This window comes from Acanthopagrus latus, chromosome 4 (assembly GCF_904848185.1).
Source record: "Acanthopagrus latus isolate v.2019 chromosome 4, fAcaLat1.1, whole genome shotgun sequence".
Taxonomy (NCBI): Eukaryota; Metazoa; Chordata; class Actinopteri; order Spariformes; family Sparidae; genus Acanthopagrus; species Acanthopagrus latus.
Window position 1 is genome coordinate 32,426,492 of NC_051042.1, and position 17,973 is coordinate 32,444,464.

General features: G+C 43.0%; 1 protein-coding gene across 1 annotated transcript in view; it reads right to left on the reverse strand.

Moving 5' to 3' along the window:
* Window positions 1–1,345: 1,345 nt before the first annotated feature.
* The window catches only part of LOC119018435 (tyrosine-protein kinase CSK), a 44,910-nt gene continuing 28,282 nt past the window's right edge, over window positions 1,346–17,973 (reverse strand). The window contains exons 3-13 of the mRNA XM_037096104.1: window positions 16,726–16,839; window positions 15,600–15,712; window positions 10,904–11,123; window positions 6,647–6,740; window positions 6,026–6,091; window positions 5,801–5,900; window positions 5,554–5,644; window positions 5,016–5,089; window positions 4,114–4,309; window positions 3,251–3,337; window positions 1,346–2,897 (exon numbers count right to left, since the gene is read on the reverse strand). Coding sequence (XP_036951999.1) covers window positions 2,715–2,897; window positions 3,251–3,337; window positions 4,114–4,309; window positions 5,016–5,089; window positions 5,554–5,644; window positions 5,801–5,900; window positions 6,026–6,091; window positions 6,647–6,740; window positions 10,904–11,123; window positions 15,600–15,712; window positions 16,726–16,839 — 1,338 coding nt within the window. The 3' untranslated portion in view covers window positions 1,346–2,714. The remainder of the gene's footprint in view (window positions 2,898–3,250; window positions 3,338–4,113; window positions 4,310–5,015; window positions 5,090–5,553; window positions 5,645–5,800; window positions 5,901–6,025; window positions 6,092–6,646; window positions 6,741–10,903; window positions 11,124–15,599; window positions 15,713–16,725; window positions 16,840–17,973) is intronic.

A 17,973-nucleotide genomic window follows, 5' to 3' on the forward strand; every position in this document is an offset into this window, starting at 1 on the left:
TGAGTTAGAAGAGTTGGAAACACAAGACGCCGACGAGAAGATTACTGGTCTCGTCCCGGGCCTTCACGTCGCCGCTCTGGAGGGAGAGTGGGCGCTCGCCAATTAACCCAGCTTCTCGCTAAACGCTCAGCTGACGGAACACCAACTCTCCTTCACACCTATAAGGTTCTGCTGACACTTAACCACCTGTTCATAGCGCTCATGCTATCAAAAGAGGATCACAGGAGGATTATTTATAGCTGCTCATCTGTGAAGAGATTTGAGACACAGACGCAAGACGCGACTCTTTCATCGTTCTCACAGACGTTTTGTCTCGTGATCCTCGCCGCAGGCTGCTCACACGGAGCTGAAGTTAAATCAAAAGAACCATTTTCTCTATTTTCTAAATTTTTTTTTTTTAGGTTGCTTCGTTCAAGGAAGCTAAACGGTAGTCAGCAAACCTGTTGAGAAACCAGCTGTCGTGATGATTCAGAAGAGAATGAGAAGTATGAACACAACAGCATCTAAAAAACAGATGAAGTGTATCTAAGAGAAGTGATTTCTCTATATACATCTTGTCTGTATTGGAGACTACAAAGCTTTTTTGAGCTGTTGATGTTACTACCAAAGTTTCCTTGAGCAAAGGGACTTTTCCACTATGGACCCAAGAGGATGTGAAAAAATAAATTTTAATGTCAACACACAAGCATGAAGTGCTTGAATGACCACGTTCCTTATCCAGAGGTCTTATTCAGACAGGCATTATGTTGAAGGCAGTGTGTTCAGACTGCAGGTACGTTGGGTTTTAAGGGCCAAAATGACAAATATGAATATCTAAAAATAGCTAGGAATGTGGCAGGGTCCGCCAAATATAAACAATGTTCTGGGGCTAATTTAAAGGGGGATAAAATAACCTAATCATGCAGCTCGTCTAGGCTTTTTGAATGTTACTGGACCGAATGGTTCAAATTATAAGAGTGAAACGAGTCACGTCTTGGAGGTTGTGACGCTCAAAATAATTTATCTGCATAAATTTATCCGATAAAAATCACACACTGGCTGTCTTGCCTGCGGGAAGTGGGAATGGGGTCAACAGGTCATTATTAGCGGAGTGACCCGTGTTTAAAAGACCCGTGTTGACCTGCTAACGTTGGTGGAAAAGTGGTATCAGTTCTGTGCTCTCACACTGCTTGGCACTCTTCATTTGATCTGACTGAGGCCTTTGTTTTTATCACTTATGGGGACATTACGTAGCTGTAGGGGGTCCAGCATTTTGGTCCCCACAACACTGTTGGGACCCCACGAATGCAGAAAAACAAGAAGACACACTCACACACGTGCTCTAAAAATAATGCTGACGTTCCCACTCTGTTCAGATGGAATGATTTATTCATAATCATGATAGCATAATAAAACAATGAACATTGAAAGCACTGACAGTTGAACCCAAGGCCTCTCACACACAGCATGCACCACCCGGACCCCAGCGTTCACAGAGACACTGAACATTCCTAACGCCAAGAGACGCCTGGCTCCTGAAAGTCCTCCTCTTTTTTAATTTCTCCGCACCGGTCAGTTTTTTTCTCCTTTTTTTTGTTTTTTTTTAATCCTTTAAATATATTTTGATATAAAAACAAGCCCACATATGATGAATCAACCATGTTTGTGAACTGCTTCTCCCCCTTCTCCTGTTCATGTCCCGCCCCGATCCTCCACCTCTTCTCCGGGCCGTATTGGTTGGAGGATGAACACGATACTGCCCCCCCCCCCCAAAAAAAAATCCTCTCTCTTCCTGTTTATGCTCTTCTTTATGGACACTTGAAACAAAAACAAAAATAGTCTGATGGGGTGATGGTGGAGATGGGGGGAGACAGCACTAATAAAAAAAAAAAAAAAAAAAAAAAACGGTTTGAAAACCTCCCTGAAAAAAAAAAAAAGAAAAGAAAAGAAAAAAGAAAGCGATAAAAAAAGATTCCTTAAAAAAAGCAATTAAAAAAATCAAATCACAACAGTCCAATTGAAAGAAGTGCTGGAGGGAAGTCTGGAGCTCTGTAGACTGGAGGCACTTTGGCACAGAGCGAAGGCCCCACACCTGACACCACGCCGAGAAGGAGGGAGGGGAGGGAGGGGAGGGGAGGGAGAGAAGGAAGGATGGAATGACAAGAGAGAGCTGGGTCGAATTCATGCAGAGCCACTCGGTCTTACAAAGATCCAGGAATGATGGAGAGACGTGGGGGGAAGAAGAAAAGAGAGCACCTGACAAACGTGGAGGAAAAGGCCAGCCTCCCCTCTAGTTAATGCCATGTTCAGGAGAGGAGGAGGGGAGGGAAAAATAATAAGAAAAGGAAAAAAGGGGATCATTAAGGTGGAAGAAGAACTTGGACCGAGACAAAGAGAGAGACAGAGAGAAGGTGAGCAGCGGCAGGTTTAGAAGGAGGAAAGAGCAGCGGCCCGTTGAGAGAAGAGGAAACTGTCTGGCAAAAGCTTTACAACACAAACAGGAAAACAGTCCTTGTATGGAAGCAGAGGGCGGCTGGTGGACGTCTGAGGTCGGGGGAGGGGCGACGTATGGCAGTCCCACAGGCAACAGGCTGGGCAGGAAGGAGGAAGGTGCTGTGGTCCCTCTCCTCCTCCTCCTCCTCCTCCTCCTCCTCCCACTTTACAGCCGTGCTGGGCTGTGTCTCGCCCCCCTCCTCTCCCCTCCTCGCCCTCCCCCTCCTCCGTGAGCCTCCTCTTCACAGGTACAGCTCCTTGGCTCTGATATGCTGCAGCTTCTCCCTCAACATACGGAAGGAAGGCCGCACCACCGAGTCCAGGGTCCAGCACTGCTTCATCAGGTCGTACACCACGGGCGGGCAGCCGTCTGGGGCGTCCATCTTGTATCCCTTCTCTACCCGGGGCACCACCTCCTTCAGCGGCTGAGAGAAGGAACATACGACAGAGTTGGTCAATATACAGCTGACGCAACTGATAATGTGACTCATCCCAGTCAACAAATACAATATGGAGCAAGTAGTGAAGCATGCAGACATAATTAAATTCATCATTTATGACACATATTATTCTCATCACCTGCTCCAGCTGTCTAATGGTATTAATCTAATTATTTTCAGGTCAAGACATTTCATTAAATCCTGTGCAAAAGTAAATAAATAATTTAAAAAAAAAAAAAAAAAAAAAAAACTGAAATGGTCCTAGCAATGAAGCCTGCCATCTGCTGGTGCACCGCTGTCCTTGGTGAGCCACAGAAATCTGGTGTTCAGGTACTTACAATTCTAGGGTAAGGCACGCGCCCAAAGGAGTAGATCTCCCAGAGTAGGATCCCATAACTCCAGACGTCCGACTTGGTGGAAAACCTCTGTGGGGGTCAGACAGAAAAGATTCAGAGAGCAGTTCAGGTGTTTTCTGTTAGAACGATCCAGCAAAACTGGACCAATGTTGTGTTATTTTAGTGCTGTTTCAACATAGAAACATGAATGATATTACAAAAACCGCAATTTTGATGGAACTGTATTCTTTCCCAAGTTTATACAAAACATTTTCCAACACAAAATGTATTCAGCGAGTTTAACTTCCTCCAAGCGAGGAGTAATTACATGCAGGTTTCTAAGAGTATGAGAAGAAAATGTATTATTGAGGTTATATCACAAACTCTGAAGTATTGATTTAATCCATGACTGAATAAACAAGCTGTTCTCATATGACAATAAAGCCCACAGAACACTGTTTGAAGCTACAAAAGGTGGCAGGGTCCGCCACACATAAGGGTTGTTTATTCGGTTTATTCAGTCGTGAAAACAAAGAGAGTTTGTTTATTTAGTTTAGGGCGCTGCATCTTTAAACACAGGCTGGACTGTATTCAAGGTGCCGACGGCAAAATATCAGATAAAAAAAACAGTCTGACCTCATTACAAACACTTAGAGCCGCGTGAAACAAACACTTGTACGAAGAGATGAATTCTATCTGCAGGTTTTGTTCCAGAACTGTCATACCAGTACAGAGAGTTTCTTTACACGGAAGGGAAAACACTTTCTAACTCCCGACTTAAATTTCCCCTCCTACTTTAAATCTCAGCATGCTGCGTCTGACGTCACAGTGAGGTGAAGCGGGCGCCACCCGTCTTCGTCTCTCACCTTCTCTCTTAGTGCTTCGGGGGAGGTCCATTTGACGGGCAGCTTGGCGGTGTCCTGTATGGAAGAGGCCTCCTTGGTGAGGCCGAAGTCGCTGACCTTGGCGATGTTGTCGTCGGACACCAGCACGTTACGAGCTGCCAGGTCTCTGTGGACGAAGTTGTTGGCCTCCAGGTACTCCATGGCTTCACACACATCACTAGGTGTCACAGCAAGACAGGAGAGACGATGAGTGAGGATGACTGAGACGACTCACAGGTGTGTGTCCACTTCTTAATCTGTGCGGACAGATCTGAGGCCGTGGTTACAACTTTACTCATCCACACACACAAACACACAGACAGTATAATTAATGCAAAAAGATGGTGACGGTCAGGAGAAGATACACAACTATACAATACTTTACCTCCTTTAGCTGCTCTGTGTTCATGCAGTTCAGCTCTGGATCTAAAATCTAATCACCGCACTTGTCAAACAAGCTCATTCAAAGGTTACATGTCTCACTCTGAAAATGACTCTTGAAACACTTCCTTGTGAATGCATGCATGCGACTGCACAGTGATCCAAGTGTTCTCAATTATGTAATGGTGGCGCCCATTGAAGGTTGTGCCTGGTTACAGCATCAGCTTAATGACTGCTAAATTAAAAATAAAGACATTCAGCCACTTGACTTGCAGATAAAGCTGCTATTTATCAGGCAAACAACCTGCAGGATGCTTGCTCATGTAAACAAATGGCTCTTTTATGCTGCCAGTCGAGTGCGTGACACTGCGCTTTTGAAATTCTCTTCAAATCCTGACAGCTGAAGAGCAGCGGTTTAGCTCTAGACCCTGAGCTGTGCTGATTAAACATTTGTCTTTTCCGTAAATGTACTAAGTGCTTGAAAAGAGATGAAGAGGACTCACAGTGAGAACTTGAGTAAGCAGTCTCCGCCGAGCACAGTCCGTCCTCGAGAGCGCAGGTAGTCCACGAGGCTGCCCTGTGACGCACAGAGGACATGGAACACGTTTTAGCACCACCAGAATGTGTTGGCGTGCTGTCAGCTGAGCAACACGGGAACATAAAACATAACTTAAAGGTTTAACGACGTGTCAATTAACAGATTTTAACTTTGAGGTGGCACCATTCATCACATCTGTTTCATATCAAGTTGATCAATTCTTATCATTTATTTCTAATCAGTAATTTAAATGATTAATATTGGTTCTCCTATCAAAGAGTTCGGCTGCACCATTTCACATTACAGCATCACCGGGCGCAGGCTGATTATCACATTGTAGTATGTGTTATGTCAAGTAAGGCTAATTAACTCGACCCGTTCTCATTTCTCAAGCATTCAAACGGCACATTAAGCTCGCAGCACTTGGTGAATGTCCAACACTGTTCCAAGAATTCAAATATGTAGAGACAAAAGAAAGACACTGTAGAAAACTTGTGACCGACCTTCGCCATGTACTCTGTGACGATGTAGAGACTGCCCCTCTCCTCCACAATTACCCCTAGCAACTGCACCAGGTTGTTGTGCCTCAGTTGCCTGAACAACACATAAAATAAGCAGAACAAGTGTTATTTTGCTGGAAAACATTGAGATGTGTCCTGCGTGTCCACAAAAGATTTTGTTTCTTGGAGGTCAGGTAAAGATCTTTTACAGGTAGTGTGAAAGGACACATGAGCAGTCGGAGGATCTTACGTCATGACAGAGGCCTCGGCGATGAACGCCTGCGCTGTGGCGTCATTCTTGATACACTTGACTGCCACCTTGGTCCCTCTGTAGTCTCCCACCATCACATCTGACGAGGACAAAGACAAGGTGAAGTTTAAGTACAATATCCAAGACGACCCTGTGCTCTGTTATTATGGCTCCAATGTATGAAAATTAAATGATGCAGAGATCCTTGTGAAAACAATTCCTCACCTCCAAACTCCCCTTTGCCAATGGTCTGCAGGAGTTTCAGCTCCTTTCTGTTCAAGGCCCAGCCGCCTGCCAAGAGAGGACAGACTTCACTTAACAGCCACTGACGATCATGCTATAAGTCTAATGACACTGCTCACAAATCATGTTGACTAAATTCATTAGTGAGTTTCACATAAATCTTCTGGTCAGACCAAGAGTTCTACTTTGGGAGTGATGCATCTCATTTGGGTGGAGAGGTGTTGATTTATTCGAACATTTAGCCGTTCCCACTTTCCTGCCTGGTGTAAGAATTAGCCGGGTCAGAAGGGTACGTGAAGAGGAATGAGGAGAGGCTGAGGTGGAGGAAGACTCAGATTGACCTTGAGAGCTGTTGAAGCCCAGCACTCGTCCCCAGACACACACAGATTAATTACCCCTCTGATGATTAATGCTATTAGGACTGTGGATGATAGTGGATTTCAGTAGGGGATGCACGCCCTGTCTGTACTCTGTGCATGTGCCACAGACTTTATGCCTGTGAGGTTTACGTGACAGTTTATAACTTCAAGCGGGATAATGCCCCCGTGTGTGTTAGTGCCAGTGTCCCTGCAGAGCAGTGTAATGAGCTCAGCGTGTCCTTACTCCTGGAGAACTCGTCTTGTGCTGCCACTGTTCCCTCCATCAACTTGGGTTTAATCAGCCTGGTGCAAAGGCCGTCGGCATCTTTGGTGTAATGCTGCGGACAGAGTCAGAGAGAATTTCAATACATAACACAACACTCGACAACAAAAATCTAGACATAACTTTCACTGTCTAATCTGATCTTTAAAAAGTCTCTAACAGCTCACTCTCAGTCTGCCATCTAAGACCTGGAGTTGAATCATCAGCGACTGTTGTTCACAGATTAAATCTGAAGGCTGCGTCTGTATACAAGCTTTTGATATGCAAAACAAAAGAGCGGCTGACGCTTTCAGCAACGCTCTACAGAAGAACATGGAGGTAGAAATGAAAACTCAGGCAGCGTCAGAAGAGATGATGTGAGGGGGCTCCGTCTTCTTGATATGTACAGGGTATGAGTGGCATTTGAGAGCAAAGAAGAGAGCATGAGAGAACTTTTATCACAAGCGTCAGTGTTCAAGAGGAGAAGAGTAGTCTCATGGGACGGCAGAATCTCTGCCTCGTTTATGTCTGATAGAAAAGAAAAACAGAAACTAATTTTTCTACATCTTATGAACACAAGTCACTGAAACACAATGCATCTGTCCTGCGATCAGAGACTGTCATGACGGGAACATTTAAAACCAAACAGCCTCTGCTGGAGATTCACAGCATGTGTAAGGCATCTGTAAAAGACTCTGCAGTTAGCGCCATGTGGAGAAGAGTGAAGGTTCGTAACATTTATGGTGGGAACCAGCAGCAGAGGAGGAGAGTGTGGGTGTGAGAGAGGTCACTGCATTTGACCGTTTACCCACCAAATCACAGCAATCCTAACAAACAAATCCTGAATCCATACATACGCTCATCAGCATGAAGGCAGGTTAGACAAAGGCCGATGTCCCATTTTGATGATAAACTATTTATATTAAACTTCAGGGGACTCAAACACGAATCTTTCTGACAGACAGCTGAGGTTGAATGAGTGTGACAACCAAATAATAAGACAACAAAAGAAGAAGCAGCTACAACACCAACAGCAATGTTACACAACTGCAGCATGGTGAATTGACCACAGAGTGTAGGATGCTCTGACGTCCACCAGGGGGCAGCATGGTGACGAAGGGGTCAGCTCAGATACTGTATGTCAACAACAACTGCACCACCCTCTTTACATAGATCTATTCACTGTTACATGTGCAGTGCTTTCTGTCTGATCCTGGAATATATAAGTAAAGACATCTCTGAATGTTGCATTATTACATCTGCCTGTTCAACACATTGCGTTTATTACGTGCTGTGGGTTAAACTATGATTCAAATTATGCTCCACTGACACTTACTGATCGTGTCACACGGTTCTGTAAGAGGAGATTCTGTTGTGTCAGATGTTCAAGAGAGTTGAATACAACTCAAAAATCACATTAGACAACTAAACACTTATAAATCTTTTCCTAAACACGTTAAAAAAACAAAACAAAACTGGATGATGTATTATGATTTCTTTAAATCAATAAGATGATGAACAAATCATCATTGATATGATTAATCTATGTTCGAAAATCTAAATCAGGGAAGTCTTCATCAGGAGTTAAAACAGATAAAGTAAAATATGTTTTTTATAAATGCCGAGGCTACTAAATATCTAAAATGTAATAATATAATTTTGTACAGAATGTGTAGTAAATTAAATCAAGTACATTTTCTCATACCAGTGCTTTCTATCTTATTTTGATAAGCAAGTATATGTTTTGTCATCTAATAAGGTATTTTTTGATGTGACTGTGTCCGTCTCTGGTCGTTGTTAACACATGTGTAATCAATTACAATCTCAGCCGAGATAAATTGATTAATCATTAACATCCCTCGTCAACACAAAACTATGTCACCACTGGTTTAACTGTCACACAAACTGTCTTCTTCCTTTATTTAAACTGCATGCCCTGTGTTATTTTGTTTTGTTCTTTTATTTTTCATTTGCTTGGTCATATTTCAGGAAGCCTTTTTTTTAAACACCTTGTCATTACAGGTGAAAACAAACCTTTTGGATAATTTTAACTTGTGTTTTATAACATGTTTTTATCAATTTACACCGTCTCTTCCTAGATTAACACACTGAACTAAATCAAACTAAATCATCTTGTAATTAAAATATATTTTTAGTACACAAGGCCACTGAATAAACTGAGTTCTTGCTCATATATAATTAACACAGAAGGGAGTAATGACAGTGAGTAAAAACACAAAATGGTAGCTGAAAAACAAGCTGTCACACCCTCGCAAATACCATACGGAGCCATTTCTATGTCACCTCACCAGTACGACTGCATACATGTGGCTGACAGACATGACATCACTCTGAATGCAGTGATTGGCAGAAGGGAGGCCTGGTTCTGTCAGCTTGTACACACTGTATGCATAAATATGTGATATACTACTCATGTGTGTATATATAGGTTTATGCGAAGCCTGCAGTGACAGGCCAATGAGAGCAGGGCAACAGAGAGAAAGCCGGAAAAACACGCAAGAATGCAAGGAATCCTCTCGTAGGCTATTATGGAGAGACAGAGAAGACACAGGGGAATGTAGGCAGGGCAGAGGACGGAGATATAGAGAGATAAATGCAGGGAGGGGAAGCAAAGTAAGAGGTCGAGATGGATAACAAAGGGCAGAGGTATGAAAGCAATATGCCAGGTATACACATGAGGGAACACGGAGAGAGACAGAGAAGGAGGGAGGGAGGCAGAACCAAGCCTGTGGGGTGTGAACAAGAGAGAGAGAGGGAGGGTGAGAAGGATGGAGAGATGGAGAGATAGAGATTGTGGGTGGCTGATAACAGGAATGCACCGGGGATGTAGATGGTCTCGGTGCCAGCTGGCACATTCCTGTTGTCCACTTCCAACGCCCCGCGAGGCAAAGAGATGAGGTCCAATTAAAAGTGTGATAGACGCCAATCCTGCTCGTCTCTTTATCTGAGTGGATGAAAGGCCTCTCTCTCTCTCTCGCTCCCTCTCTCTCTGACATCGTGTCTCCTGTCTTTGCCTTCTCCACACTCTGTCCTTCCTCTGAACCGGCTCTCAGATAACAGGCAGCGAGTGAGAGGATCACACAGCTTTTTGAAGAATATGAACATGTACTCGAGTCCGATTTTGAGGGAAACTCTACGGGGACAGTGAATGTGTGCATGAGTGTGTGGGTCTCGTGTTTACAGAGTTATGTAATCATGCTGCTGCATGATCGCCTCATTTAGCTAATCTTAAAATGATGTCATGAAGATTTAATATAGAAGAACGTGGAAATACAGACTTCACTAAGACTTCCAATTTGTAATAAACGTTTTAGTTCTTTCAGAAAAAAATCACAGCTGATGATAAAGATCTTCAGGTGTACAGCAGCATATCACCGATGTGATGTGAGCTGAGGATTTACTCAGTGAGGAATATCGTAGCGCAGTATTTACTTCTTGGACGGACTGGTTATATGTCGCACATAATATCAACACTGAATAATCTGAATTTGCAAAGTAACTAGTAACTACAGTTATCTAACAAATGTAATGGTGTAGAAATATAGGGTGACAGAAATTGGAAATACCGAAGAAAAGTACCTCAAAATCATACTTAAGTACAGTGCTTGATTAATTTTATAAAATCTATTCATACTTATCAGTATTGGCCCTGAAAAAACATCAGTCAATTTCTATATAACACAATAAATTCAATCGTCTTCTAGTTTGTTTTTAAGTTACGGATGAGTCTCTCTCTACAGAACGTATGTTCAATGGGACATTCCAAAGTACAAAACCTACAAATATTCAGTTCAGAAATTCTTACAACTGAGAGGCAATAACAGGGGAGTACTTGGCTTTTTCACTTGAAAATTGACTAAATGCTGGTTTTACTTTGAAGTTTTTTAGCTCTACAGTCAAACTACAGCAGCTGTTTTAACTCGGCATGAAAATGTTGTCCTACATCTCAATGACTTTCAAGAAGTGCCTCATGAACAACATAAATTCGTGTGACATTTGCGGGCAGAATGTCAGTGGTCAAAGGTTTCATTTTTCTACATACAGCTGTCTTTTGTTTTTTTTTACTGCAGTTAGTCTCTCTGTGGTTTAGCTGAACACTTTCAGTTCTCGCTATTATTGGATTTAAAAAGGTAAACCAACTGATTGGTGCTGATAATGAGATGAGAGTATTATGGGTATCAGAGGAAGAGCAGGAGCTTAAATGCTGCAGTCTCTCACCTCAACCAGCTGCATGAGGTTCTCAAAGTACTCCTCCTCGTCAATGGTGAGCTTGCCGTTGTGATAGATGATGCGGTAGTGCTCCACCTTGCCATCGCAGCTGACGCACAGGGTGTAGTCGCCGGGATAGTTGGTGCTCTCCCTCACCAGGAACAAGCCCGTCTCTGGAGGGTAGAGCAGCCGCTCGGCCTGCTCCCGAGTTATCTTCCCGTGAAACCAGCTACAAGTAGGAAAGACAGGAAGAGAATGAAGGACAGAGGGGGAGAAAGAGACGAGGAGATTTAAAAACTTAGCTGTACGGTTTGCTTGCACACAAACGGCCACACACACACACACACACACACACACACACAGAAAGTAATATAACAATTAAGGACTAATAAGAGACGAGTCTGATCCATGTGCTGCTTCTTGTTCTTGTGGAAAACAACTGAAACCGTCGTCTGCTCTCTGTCAGTGACATCAGCATCATAAAGGCCGAAATCTTTCAACAGTCCCTACAACAGTTCACACGTTTTCATTTTCAGTCATTCGCAATTTCAACCACACAGACAGATCCACATCTTCGTATCACAACCCACAGATCTTCTCTGAAATGAGAAGTGAAAAACTGTAGTGTGTCAGTACGGGGAAGCCGGCAGCAGCAGCACTTCCAGTCTGTTCAGCTCGAGCCCTGCAGGGGCGGGGCCGTCCCGACTCCAGGAGTCAGTGAAAAAGTACCTGAAGCCAAACAACAGGAAACATAGTGCTCATGCATGCATGTGCACACGCACGCACGCACATGCACGCACGAGAAGCCTGAAGCAGAGTCGGAAACTGACACGACGGGACTGCAATAACAGGAAAGTGCAAAAACTGTGCAGACAAGGTGGTGTGGGTGGGACAGAACCAAGTCACCCACTCCTGACCATTTTAAAAGGAGACGGACTGACTATTCAACACATAAAGAATTTAAAAAAAAAAAAAAAACTACAAACAGCATCCTCTGAGAAGGAATAAAGCTCTTGCTTCTTTATTTATAAGCTGGCAGTACAGCGCTGCCTCACCCTCACCATATGGCCCCGAGGATACGTCTATAGGTCTCTAATGGATGGATTAGACAGCTGCACTGCAGTGAGGGTGCTTACATGCACTTAAGTATCCTGGCTGTGATATTAGGAATATGGTGTGTGCAGAGAAACCTGATTATTCATGTCCTGAATTGCATAATCATTACAGTATCCAGGTGCCTGATGGTCTGCATGCAGGTCTCAGCTTCTTACTTCAGTCATGATTTTCAGACCAAATTTCATCCTCACTACATCATTTGCCATCAGAATTGTTGCATAAACTAACTGCAATGTCATTTTGAGTTGAAGAGGCACCTGCACACATGGCAGAGAAAAGTCGGACACTTGGATTAGTCTTTATATGCCATCATAACCATGTTCCAGCTTGCATATCCAGGTTTCTGAACATCACAGATCTATAGTCTTTACACAGTTCTTTTATGCTAACATATACATATTTCTCACCAGTGTTGTGGTTTTGTGATTTTAAACTTAATTGTTATTTCTCATGGTTAACTGTAATGTATGTTGTAAGATGCTTCATTCATGCCTCTGTAGACCAGCGGCCCTGCGCTCAAACACTCCACCATCCCATCCATTGATTTATGTCACTCCTCGTGCAGAAAGTCATATTAGCTGCAAAGCGGGCCCAGCCCACAGGGTATCTCTATGCTTCTTGGCTGGTGGGTGGTAATCAACGACTATAATTGATTTAGCCTATTTTGCTGTGGCTGCCTCCGTCAGTCACTCCTTCCTCCTCCTGCTGCTGCTGCCGCTGCTCCTCCTCTTGGTACTCGGCCTCCACAGACAGCAGAGGTCCTTGTGGCCAAGCAGCTTAATACGGGTTGAGTTGATTAGATCAGTGCAGGCAGCTTCTCCAACGGACAACCGCTCCTTAACTCCCACTAATCCAAGAGCGGACGCCAAGCATGGACGACCCCGAGACATACACAGCCCTTTGGTGGAGGCACACTAGCTGTTCTGTCCACGGCAATTAACTGCAGTTTTTATACATGACATCATCCTGCAATTGGAAAATCACAAAAATGCGGTAAACAGCTCGGCGGGGACAAGGGAGGAAGGAGGAAACAGTGGAACGGGATGAACACCCCGTCTTTTCTTCAGGGGTGGTGCTATTACGTGAGGCGGATGTCAACCACATGGGGGCAGCAGAGAGAGCGAGCTGTTCCATGCCAGTGAGGGAGGAGAGGACTGTATCTGCTGCTGAGTATCAGTGGGTCAGGGTGAGCAAGGGGACAGTAGACCACAGCTGAACCCTTATGTAAGCCAGTGAAGAGGGAGAGGTCTTCTCACAGACATCTGTTAGTGATTCACACACAAAAAAATCAACAAGTCCCTCTGGGTTACAGCTAATGGCAGCAGAAGAACGACTTCTGATGACTTGAGCGTTGTTTTGTTTTTAAACAGTTAACTATGCAGTGATCCCAAAGGAAGCAGTGAGGACATGAGGTCACCAAGTGTAACCATGCAAAATATTTGGGAGTCTAATGACTCCTTTTAGTCAAAATCTAGGGCTGCAACCAAAGATTATTTTCTGAAATGAGTAATTTGCAGAGTATAATCATGATTAACTGACTAATCGCTTAGTCTGTAAGAAGGTCAAAGAATTGTGAAAATGCTAAACACAGTTTCCCTTGAAACTGCTTCTGTTGTCAAACCAACAGTACAAAACTCAAAGACTCTTCATTTACAATCATAAGTGACTAAATGTAATTTTTTGTTAAAGGGGCACTTCGTAGTTTTGGAAATTCAAGCTCAGAAACTCAGATTTTAATATTTACAATATTAACGAGGTAATAAAACAAACTCAAAGTACTTATTTTTCTCCATCAGTGAATAAACAAGCTGTTCTCAGAGGAAAATAAAGTCCCACACTGTTTAAAGCTAGACAGGTGGCAGGGTCCGCCACATATATACAAAGTGAAACAATATGAAGTTGTGTTGTCCTTTAAGGTCAGTTTGTTCATTCAGTCATGAAAAGAAAGACAGCTTGTTTTTTAGAAAAAATAAGTAAATGAAGAAGATCAAGTTCAAAAGTTCACCTTTAAACAGCAAATATTTAATAGTTTAAAGTATTTTCAAGCAAAAATATAAATCAATGACCTAGAAAATTGGCAATTAATTTACTTGACTTTCCATTAATCAATTAATTGCCACTGCTGTAGTGAAATTAAAGCAAAATGAATTATCTCTTATATAATAAAATATAATGAGAATTTGGTGACTGCTGTAATGAAGCTGAAACTTGAAGCTAAATCTACCACTGAGTTTAGTATTTCAAGCTATTGTGTTGTGTTTCACAGTTAGACAGGGTTAGTTCAAAGTTCCTCTTCAGACCACACACACAGACCACATAAACACACATACACACACACACAGAAGCACACAGAGACACACACACGGTCATCATGCCAGAACTGGATGACCCTATGACCATATTTAAAGCCGTGTGGACAGGCAGTGTGAGTGGTGGCAGGAGGAGAGGTTAAAGCTTTCAGCAGCAGTTGACGAAGTGAGACAAAGAGGGTCAAAAGTCCATTTAAATGTTTCCTGCTGATGTTACAGTGACATACCAGCAGCTCTATAAGCACTGCTAAACTACTGTTAACTCACATGCTAACGACCGTCTAAAAGTTTGATCCTCAGACTGATCTCTGTATCTGGAGAGAGCACATTCTCTTTAGGATGTATGGACTTCCTCCTGGGGTCTAATGCAATGCGATGGATCGGCACAACTGCACAAGGCAGGGCCCTAAAAATCTAAAAAAAGTTAAATGTGTCTTGTGGGGGAAAAAAAAAGAGACCAACCCACAACAACAACAACAACAACTGACACGTACACTTAACAGTGTTTTCTGTAACAGCTCAGAGGCACAAAACTGAAAACTCTAACTTTGTAAACTCTGCTCGATTCATATCAACACAGCAGACAGGGGAACATCTGACATTTCCTCACATCACGCTGAAATGAAAAACTTTCCTATAAACTGTGAAGTTTTAATACTTGCTTATTACCACTTGAGGGATGCACACACACACATTTTCAGATGACAGCATCTCATAGCCATGTGATGATCATGTAGCAGCTTGTATGCTCTCAGCTTTCCTGTCTCGCCTCATTTGCATATGCCTCTCGTTATGTTTTCCTCTTTTTGAAATAGCTGCCGTTTCAAAGGGCCTGATTCAAATGCAGCGTGCAGCTGGTGCTGGCCTCGGTGGCAGAAAGACACAGACGAGAGAAGACACGAACAAACCAAAAGGCTGTAAGAGATGGAATTTCCATCTTTTGATGTCTTGGCTGACTTCTGAAATCAACACTTCTTTTTCCCTCACTGCAGGGGACCAAAGTGAACGAGGGTAAAACAACTTGTTCACACATTTGAGAAGGAAAGAGCACATGTGGCCAATATGTAGCAGACATATAACAAGTTTAAATGGTTATTTCGATTACTGCGGCATATTGTTCATGTTCCTATATTATACTTCAGCATTATGCAACATAATTTTCCTACCATTTGCTACTTACAGTGAATAAACCTTTTGCGATGCACTCAAATTGTGTGTCAAGACAAACAAGCACACGGACACAAACTGTTATGTTGGGTTTCTCCTCCTGTGGTACTTACGGCATAAGACTGAGTTTCCCTCCGGACTTGACTCCTTCTCTTTTCTGGACATAGTTAGCCGGGATGGTGCCCTCTCTGCCCACTGTGTTCCTCGCTCTGTACCAGTTTGGATCCTGAAACAGCCAAACACCGGACAACACAACATCAATATTAGTGCCACTATTTGATGTGAAGTAATTCTGTATGTGATGAGTATCGCTATACCGCTTGTCCCACTGTAAACACACAGAGGTGAGGTAGTGGGGTTAGAAATCTACAGTGGATGTAGGTGCTGAAGCTCTATCAGTAGCCAGAGAGAACCAGCTGCTGACAGTAACCACTAGTATATTGGTTTAGATTTTGAATGCAATACAAATAATCTGCATACTAATCTTAAGACGATGTTACTGCTCGCTGAAACAATTTATTTATATTGGGTTGCTGTCACTCTGCAGCTAGAGCGGGTCGTCCCGTAATCTGAAGGTCAGTGGTTCAATCCCTGGATCCTTCTGGCTACATGTTGAACCTTAAATTGCTCCAGATGAGCCTGTTGGCACCTTGCATGGCAACCTCTGCAATCAGTATCTGAGTGGGTGACTGCGACAGGCTTTGCAAAGCGCTTTGAGTGATCAGTAGACTGGAAAAGTGCTATATAAATGCCAGTCCATTTACCATTTACCATGTGAAATTGCTGTATTGGCTATTTCAGGCTAGAGGTAGAACAAGCTGTCCTTTCAGTCAGTAATCATTATTATGAATTGGTTTCTGGTACAAAAACAATATGAATAATATGAGGAATAGTAGACAACTTTAGCTCTGCTGATGTTGATGTTGGTAAAGCAGAAACATGGTTAATTCAGATTAAGTTAAGAATAGTACTGTTTGTGTGACTGTCCTGTAGATTTAAGATGACAGTCGTATCCTGCATGGTCAATCGTTATTTTCTTCTTCTGTAGAAATGTTTCAATATTCAGAACATGATCTGACACTGACGAAACAAACGCTATACAATATAAACATATGTACCTTATTAGGAAGTCATTAAAAAATGTTTTTCAACAATTAACTTTTAACACACTCTCAATAACAATCGTTTTTACTATGATAGCAGCTTTTAGGGCTAATGCAGTATAAAGTGACTTCTTACCCTGGTGACTCCGATAATGGTCAGTACATCTCCTTTACAGAAAGGCAGGTCCTGTTCGTTGGCAGTCTGGAAGTTGTACTTGGCTACACACTCTGTGCCACTCGACCATGGTGCCTACATCACACAGGACAGAGAGGAAGGAGCATTGATCACAGTGTGGTAGCTGGGGGGGGTTACACACACAATGTAAACACCTGTGTGAGTGTGCCTCGACAACTAGTTGCACTAATTGTCAGTCAGCCTAAATACTGTAAAAATGGCAGCTACACACCTAAAATGTAAATAGTAGAAAGATAAGAGTGCTTGTCGTATTCCGTCTGCGCTGTTAGATCAGTGTAGTCGTGTGATCAAAAACGAACCACAATGGAGTGAATGAGATGAAATGAGAAGGCAGGAGTACAAAGCGGCAGGTGTGTGTCTGAGCTGGATGAGGTCCTTGTACAAGCTGCGTTATTCCTGACAACACAAGGTAAAGCTGAATGTGCCGGTGCTACATAATGAGTTTGGACTTCTGGTGGTGACGACTGTGACAGAGGGAGATGTGGATACAGACAATATAAATTTTCCTTGTGCTCACTTGAACCCCTTTATTTATGAGATTTTTTTTTTCCTGGAGTAGTGCTGTTGAAGATTTTAGTAATTTAAAATGTAGCCCAGTGCAACACACAGAGTTACTGGGGAAAAACCACCGGCTAAAGCCAACACAGGCTTTCACTGGAAAGAGCCACTAATCATGTCAGTTTTATTGGGATCTGCCAACTTTAAAAAATGACACATTCATATGCTAAGCATCTTCCCACAGAGGTCAACTAAATGCAGTTTGTCATTCCTGCTTGACATTTATTTACCTCCTGAGTGACCTACAGGTCAGCTGGTGGTTTACTTTATTTGCTTGCTTTTTCACCGGATGGCTGGACGCTGATAGATGCACAACACTGACTGAATTGTTGACCTTTTGGTCGCAGGTTGGTAAGATTACCAGTAGGTCACAGGGCTGCCCCAAGAAATATTCTGTCAGTAACACTTTGTGACCTCTTGGCCTACAGAAACCCACTGGATAGATCTGGAAATGAACTCACTCATAAGCCAGACTCCCATCGAATCTAAAATGCATGATGTTGCTAGAAACCACAGCGTTTCCTGTCCAGTCCTGTCTAGAGGCTCTAACTATGCTGAGCAATCTGACATGGTTATTGATTGTGAGATGTCAACATGAATTATTCATTGATGTTTAGAAGCTTTGTCAAA